General features: G+C 44.5%; 1 protein-coding gene across 1 annotated transcript; it reads left to right on the top strand.

Annotated features, from left to right (window-relative positions):
- The first annotated feature begins 1,273 nt into the window (after nt 1-1,273).
- Nucleotides 1,274-6,358, top strand: LOC125529237 (NAD(P)-linked oxidoreductase superfamily protein). Its single transcript, XM_087525514.1, has 5 exons — nt 1,274-1,554; nt 1,633-1,861; nt 1,963-2,262; nt 5,045-5,173; nt 5,926-6,358. Exons 1-5 carry the CDS (start codon nt 1,394-1,396, stop codon nt 6,055-6,057), a joined length of 951 nt encoding a protein of 316 aa, XP_087381640.1. The 5' UTR covers nt 1,274-1,393; the 3' UTR covers nt 6,058-6,358.
- Nucleotides 6,359-8,455: the final 2,097 nt, after the last annotated feature.

Raw genomic sequence — 8,455 nt, forward strand, 5'->3', positions numbered from 1 at the left:
TCTTGGAGTGTTGATGGGTTGGTTGCTGTGACGATTGTGGCTGGCTGATGTATCTCTGCTGTTGACTCTGCGTATCTGCAAGTAGAAATAGTAGTAAGTACTCCCTTTGTTCGGAATTATTCATTTAAAAAATGAATGTATCTAGATGTATTTTAGTTGTAGATACATTTATTTTTGTGACAAGTGATTTCGAACAAAGGGAGTAGTAGTTTGTGTGGTAGAAGATTCCCAAACCTTACCAATTCTCTTTTACCAAATAAAGCCTAAGTGCATTTCTAGTAGTACCCCTAAACCCTTAAACCCTAAAAAATAACCGCCTTTTTATGGATTAAGACGAAAAATTCCCAAAAAATAGAACTCCTTAACTCTTAAACCTTCAAAAAAGTTTAGGGGCTCAACCCCTATTCTCCTTCCCAGCCTGTAGAAACAGGGGTTGGCCCGCCCAACCCTTCCCCGACCCGGTTCCCTCGCCAACGACGCGCGGGAGGGAGTTTTCAGCTCCCCCTCCCCAGATCCGGCCGTCGCCGGCCTCCGGCCGCCCTCCCGCCGCGCCGCGCCCCGCCGCTCCATCCTCGGCCGCCCCTCCGCCTCCCCGCCTCGGCCGCGCGTCCTTCTCCCCGCCCGGCCACGCCTCCTCCTTCCCACCCCGGCGTCTCCTCCCACCTCTCCTGCGCCGCCGCGGCCCGACCGCCCTCCCGCCTCCCCTCCCGCCCTGACCGGCCGCCTAGGAGCCGGCATCGAGGAGCCGCGCCCCGGTCGCCCAGGCATTCCAAGCCGCGCCGCCACCCTGCCCTCCCGCCGATCGCCCCTCCCGCCCTGCCCCGGCCGCCCTCCCGCCGTCCAAGTCGTGCCCCGGCCGCCCTCCCGCATTGGCCCATGATGTATCTTTGCTTTACTTTTCCATGTCCTATTTGATTCGAACAATTAGTGTAATTTGCTCAAACATTGTTGTAATAATTTGAATGATTATTGTTTTATTCGGTGTTGTAATAATAACTAGAATGATTATTGTTTTATGTCAAATGTGATGGAATTTGTGATATGTCATATGATGAAATGTGTGATATATAAAATGACAGTTTTAGAGGTTGGGGTTGAGGCAAAGACTAGAACCTACTTTAAGGGTTGGGTTTGAGGGTTCTAGTCTTTGCCTCTGTTTTTCAACTCTTAAAAGTGTTAAAAACTGGCATTTCTTAACCCTTAAATTTGCTATAAGAGTTTGAGGGTTTGAGAGTTCTACTAGTAATGCTAAAGGAAAAAACTTGAGCGCGTGGAGGCCACCTCACCATCCCTCCCGCAAATCCCCCTCTGAAACAAGACAAGGGCACGACGAGCTGGACCATCAGCCGGGCAACGCAACCTCCACTCGGCGCAACCAACACCAACCCGAGCAATGGAGCTCCGCACCCTCGGCGGCACGGGCCTCCGCGTCAGCCCCGTCGGCTTCGGCGCCTCCCCGCTCGGCAACGTCTTCGGCGACGTCCCCCGCAACGTCGCCCGCGCCACCGTCCGCCGCGCCCTCGACCTCGGCATCAACTTCTTCGACACATCCCCGTAACGCCCCGCCACTCCCTCCCCTTCCTTCGCCCCCGCCTCCCGCGGGCCTGAGCCGCTTGCCGCTGTTCTTCGCAGGTACTACGGCGGCACGGTCTCGGAGTCGGTGCTCGGGGACTGCCTCCGCTTCGCGGGCGTCCCGCGCGACAGCTTCGTGGTCGCCACCAAGTGCGGCCGCTACAAGGAAGGCTTCGACTTCAGCGCCGCCCGTGTCACCCGCAGCATCGACGAGAGCCTCGCCCGCCTCGGGCTCGACTACGTGGACATCCTTCACTGCCACGACATCGAGTTCACTAACCTGGACCAGGTCGGTCTCGCCGCCCACCACCTGTTCGACGAATTCCCTCTACCACCTCTAACCCATGGTTGATCCTGTAACACTATGTATTGCTGTTTGGACGTTTGCAGATTGTGAATGAGACGATTCCTGCGCTGCAAAAGATCAAGGAGAGTGGGAAGGCGCGGTTCATTGGGATTACCGGATTGCCGTTGAGCATCTTCACCTACGTGCTTGACCGGGTGCCTCCCGGCTCGGTAGATTTGGTTCTGTCCTACTGCCACTACGGAATCAATGATACTGCGCTGGTGGATTTGCTACCGTACTTGAAGAGCAAAGGTGTTGGGGTGATCAGTGCTTCGCCCCTTGCCATGGGGCTTCTCACGGATAACGGGCCACCTGAGTGGCACCCTGCACCAGAACAACTCAAGGTATTGCTGTAATATACAATCTGTGTTCGTTTTCATCTGACTTTTTGCAGGACAAGCTATTTCTTCACAAATCACCTATTGTAGGTAGAATAACCAGATATAAGATACTGGTACTATCCTATTTTTAGAAGAAAACGACTAGCGCATAACACATTATGGTGTGCTGCCGCTGCCATGTCATCCTAGCCCCGCATCACAAGTGTTACCACATGGCTCAGAGCCGAGCGCTTGAAGGAATCTGACGGCACCGAGCACGTCGCTCCCGTAGACACCGATATGAACGTTCGCGCTGGATATTTCACTTTTTTCAATGCCCCAAAAAGGCGCCAAAGATGCACTTGTGTTGCTAGAATATGCAACCTCACACAGATAATGGAGCTTGAGAGCTGGCGGGTCACCAGCAAGGTGGTGCCGTCACCCTGGGGGCACCAGCAAGAAGCTTCTCAACCACCCTACCACCCTACTCTGACTTGATTAGCTACTGGTACTTCTTTCCTAGTAGAGAGGATCTGCGTAGGAGAGCACAATCATCTACCACAAGCTCCGACCTGAATTGTTGTGCGCGGTAGGCCGGTAGCAGGGGTAGCAGGGAAACCATACTTTATTGATTATTGCTTGTATTCTGTAGTATACTCAAGATCCTTTATATGATCCTGTAGGCTAAGCCGACTCTGTGTCCTTGCTGGACTTTTACACATAGTGGTACCTAACAGGATTAAGCCCTGCACTTTCCTTTCTCTAGTTGACTTTGAAAGCTGAATAAAACTCCTGCTACTACTATTCCCCATGTAACAAATAAAGCAATGCTTGTTTGTAGGGGTTGTTGAGATGGAAAATGAGGGGCAGTTAAGAAAGATTAGTAGATTTTTACGAAATTGGACCAAAACATTCTGGACTACAATCTCAGTTATCTCAATTTGGGTGCTCATTTCTTTTTTTGTCAGTTCTAAAATACCAATTTAAGTATTTTGGTTTTGACAGTTCTTCGAAAACAACGGAATTTTAATAAGTAATTTCACCTTAAAATTTTATTACTTCAAAATTTCATTGAATAAACTGTTTACATCATCATTGTGTGCACATGGATGTGGGTGTACGTAACTTCAAAGGTGTACTTTCTGACTAGAACATATTTTAAGAATTTTATTTGCAATAGGTTTAAAGTAGATAGCAACTGAAAATAAACATTTTTTATGCCAGAATCCTCATCTGACACTGATGAGTGGTGACCGTGTAGGTACGATACGGGTTGCATAGTGACGCATTTGGTAGGTTGCATCGTTTTTGGGTTATTTGCATCTGTGGCCTGACTCGGCCAGGCTGAGTGAAAACAGGCAAAAAACCATGTTCTGCACATAGTTTGCTTGCCTGTATCCCCTCCAGCCTGGCTAAGCAGAAACGCACGCATGGTATTTGGTTGCAGGCCTGTTCTAGGCAGATGCAAAGTGTTGTTGTTTGTTTATCGGCAAGACATATGGTCTGTTAACCTCTTGTTGAAGTGGTGAGTTTACCAGCACACACACAGGCACATCATATAGGCAACTAATAACAGGCATAGCGTAAACAAGAGTCTTACTCACAGGCAGTTAACTGACAAACAGTTGCGGGCAAACTCTTAAACTAAACATCCAACGCAAAAGTCTTAAACTGGTGCAGAGATAACACCCTAACGATCCATGGCAAATGTCTCCTCGTGCCTCTTGCATTTGGTCACCACCTCAACGTCGTCGTCGTTGAAGACAGTCACCTTCAAGGTGTCGGGAGTCGCCAGCTTGAAGGTGACGAGGTACCCGATCTTGATCTGGTGAGCAATGGCAAAGAGGGCCCAACCCTTAGGTGAGCCTGCTGTTGATCGTTCGGACCGTGACCTTCCAGGCGCAGCTGGTGTTTGTGGAGGTCTGGGCAAAAAAAAAAACAAATTATTCCATCCCAAAAATTTGAAACGCATGTGAAACTCACATCAATGTTTGTTGGCAAAAAAATTAGATTATTTTTAGGATTTTATTGTAGCAAAGGGTGCATTTGAGCTCGTGCTCACAAGAGCTTGTTTGCTAAAAACAAACATTTTATGCGAAAATCCTTATCCAAAAGTGATGAGTGGTGACCATGCAGTTACAAGTTGCATAGGTAAATTGATAGTGGTCGACTTGATTCTTTCTGCCAGTGGTAGAAAATAAATTTATTCCCTATGCTGTTGTAGCTATGTTTGCCATGTATGAAGAGAAGTTCATGAGACTCGTAAGCATGGTTGCTGGTTTTATCCAAAGGTCAATAGCCCCTTGTCACCATTTTTGTTTGGTCGATCCTGGTTCACCCTAGTTGAGTGAAGCAGGGAGAGAGCGAGAGAAAGGGAATGGTAGAGTGGTCAACGGTCCCTTTTGACGTATTTTTACCTCAGTTTCTGGTGGAGAAATATCTCAAGAATGCAATTGTAAAGCAACATGTATCTTCCATTGTTTCAAGTTGAGTTATGTGTTTTTATAGTTAATTATACACTTACTAGCTACACTAAATTATCATGCTGGATGATGTATTTTAATCACTTCTAATCCATTGTTCCATACTAAGGATGCTTTGTTTATGATAATCTGGCAATCCCATTTGCCCAACTAGCTATTACCTATTTTATCATTTTGTTAACCAACCTCTTGTTTTCGTGGTTACTTTTGCACAGAAGATTATAAAATATAAGTTCAGCTATTAGCTTCTAGAAGGCTCACTTCTTTGTCCGACGTGTCAAATCAATCCATCAATTGCCATGTATAACACGATCTGTTATCAGCTGGCATGCAGGACCGCAGCAGATCACTGTAGAAAGAAGGGGAAACATATTACAAAGCTAGCCATGAAGTATAGCTTGATGAACAATGAGATTTCTACAGTTCTTGTTGGAATGAACTCTCCAGAACAGGTATTCATTTTGCCCCATTCTGTTGGATCTTCTACGCAACATATTCTTTAAGCATACATTAAAGTATGTATATGTTAAATATCCCATTTCCTTGCCTGAATTTGCCTAAACCTGATGAACCACCTGCTGAGTGCTTAGTCATTGTGTAAAGTAAGTTTGTCTTGATCTACTCACCTGTGGATGCCCAAGGGAAAAAATATATAATAAATTTTTTAGTTTTAGAAGAGAAAATAATATTGTTCTCATAGGATAATCATGGGAGTAATACTACATTGAACAAAACAGTCTTCGTTGTTTATGTACTAGCTTCTGCCTGTTTTCCAATGCTGCTTCGATTTTTAATGCAGATGAGCCATGTTAATTGTGACCTTTGTTTTTCCAGTAAACATAGACTAATATTTTTTGGACTACTTACTGCTTTATTAACGGGTGTCGGATAGTGTATTTGTTCAAGTTGGAACAATTGCTGAAATACCAGGCCTTATTAGCAAGTAAAAGGTGCATTAAAATTGTGTCCTTATTCTACTAGGAGGAAACAAATAGTAACATGATGTATTCCATAATTATAATAATACAAACATAATGTAACTATTGCCATTGGATGAATGTAAAAATATAATGTATAATGTATTACCACAGGAGGAAGCAAAATGACATTATTTGTACCTTTGATAGATTTCATCATTAAAAACATGCTAGCTTGAAAAGATGACTCTGAAGGAATTATTCATCTTGTGCTTACCTGATTCAAGGTGGAGGAGAATGTTGCTGCTGCAGTGGAGTTGTCGACTTCAGGCATAGATGAAGAACTTTTGCACGAAGTCGAAGCAATTCTAGAACCTGTTAAAAACTTGACCTGGCCCAGTGGTATTCAGCAAGCATAATGTCCGAGTCCAACATTAGCTTGGCCAGATGAGATCCATTGGGATGGATATATGTGCTATTAGTAGTTGATAGATAAGAGTCATATGTGTTCATCTGCAGCCTTGCCTGCCTGCCTGTCTTGTGATTGAAATAGGAATATCCAACTATCCTAGGCAACCAAATGGAAGACCGTCGTTTGGAATTTGTGGGCAATGTTGTTGTCTTGAGTAATTTATACGTATATGCCTGGGAGCCGACACTAACAATAAAAGGTGAATGATGATTGATCATTGAATAAATTGTTCGCATATGCCGCCCGTATATATCTAGAAAATCATATGGATACAGCTGCAAGTTGTAGTGTACCGTTGGGGTTTCAGTGATGATGTTGTGTGTATGGGGGTTACAGTGGTTCTGTGTCGGGTGGTCTTGTGGCTCCAATTCGCATGAGTAAGCATGTTTGTGACGTTTCTCGTCCAGTTTTTCATTAATTAACTGGGTAACTTTCTTCATCTTAATTGATGGATGAGACAAAAAAATTGCCTCCGTTTTGAAAAAAGAGAGTAAATGAACTATGCAGTGACAGTTTCTTCTTCTTTAGATTGATTCCATTCCAGTTGTCAATAAAAACAGAAAAAACCCTTTGACGGCAAGCGAGTGTTTATGAAGATTCGGAGCTCTACCAAAAGTGAAGTTTCCTCTCTAAACCTACGATCCTATAATTGGATAAATACTGAAGCACTGGATGCAAGAATAGACAGGGCCCAGGGAATCCAGCCGTCAATGGTGACCCAGGGAATCCTTCACCAGCATGTAGCATGTTCGCCCCCATGGCTGCTGATATTATCTGTGGCACCGGCATGTCCGCCGCGCGCGCGACGACCCCCTCCACCACTGCTGATATTATCTGTGGCATCCACTGCCGATATTTATCTGTGGCATCGGCATGCCGCCAGAGAGAACGACCTCTACGGCACGCAGTGGTTGACGGGGACGGTAACGTGACATGGATTGCGTAGCTGTACGGAGGAATGGTGCGTCGCACCGGAGAAGGACCACGAGTGGAGTGCTTCAACCCCATGGCTTGCCGACGGCGACCCTACCCCACCAGGCATTATTGCCGTCTCATATAAACATGGTATATACTCTCTTCCTCTCAAAATATAAACATGGCATATACAGTACTCTCTTGCTCTCAAAATATAAGCGTTTTCTGACGTTGGGAGTACATTTATATGTCCTTGTACTAGCAACTAATTTAATGTACCATGTGCTCTATCGGCCAATTCGTGTGCAGCAACATTCTTAGTGTACATCTTTTCACTCTACAACTACGAGTGGTATATTTTTGATTGCTATACTCCCTTCGTCTAGATGTGTAAGTCATCTTAGATTGCGCACCGTGACCAAGGTGGAAGGGAAAACGAGATAACTTAATGTTTTTTTTACTAATTAATAAAATTGTATGCAATGAACTAACTACTGCATGTCGTGTTTGATAGTTTCAAGTCATTTAATGCATGCATGGCCCACATCTCTTAGGCTGGTTGTAATGGGAAGTATCATATACGAGTATCATGCATATGATACTAGTCTCTGATACTACATCCCTAATGCATAGTATCATGTGTTGATATCATAGAGGATTACATTTATTGCCATGCATGACACAAAGTAGCACATCATTTAATATGATACGGTATCATGATATGATACTCAAGGCTCTCTTTCTTCATTTAATTCTATGCCACTTCATCAAAGTGCTTAGTTGGCATGCATGATACTACCTATGATACTCCTATTACGGGCAGCCTTATTGGTTGATATGTCACGAAACAAGAAACGCGATGAGAGTTAATGTACCGCGCCTAAGTGTTTTAAGATTATTTAATTTTTATAAGATAAGTTACACATCTAGACGGAGGGAGTAGTTTTGTGCAAGCTGGGGCTTTGTTATAGCTCACTCGAGAGTCGAGACTCGACCACTGAGAGCAAAATGGGACTTCACGGCGCTTTCTTTGCTACCCTTCCTCTTACTTGGCCCGTATATGTGAATGTTGTGTTGCTTAATAATGTGGATACATCGATAGGCACATATCTCAATGGTGGCTCCGGGGGTTGATAAGGGCATTTTCAACAATCATATGATCATCCTTGGTAAAATTGTCATCTAAACCATTTTGATGACATAGCACATAATAAAAGAAGAGAGAGAATGAAATCGTATAAACATAAAGCAACCTTCAGGCACAAGCTCCAAGGCAACCATGTTCATTTCTTCAATATTTAGTGGACCCGTCTGGTTGTTTAACATACGCTTAACATACATTTTACTTTTTTTGCGAGAAAACTTTCGATCTATTCATCTTCAATCATGGTAATACAATGAACATCAAAAATAATAAAAATTACATCCAG

Source organism: Triticum urartu, chromosome 5A, assembly GCF_056163025.1.
Source record: "Triticum urartu cultivar PI428250 chromosome 5A, HENAU_Tu73, whole genome shotgun sequence".
Lineage (NCBI taxonomy): Eukaryota > Viridiplantae > Streptophyta > Magnoliopsida > Poales > Poaceae > Triticum > Triticum urartu.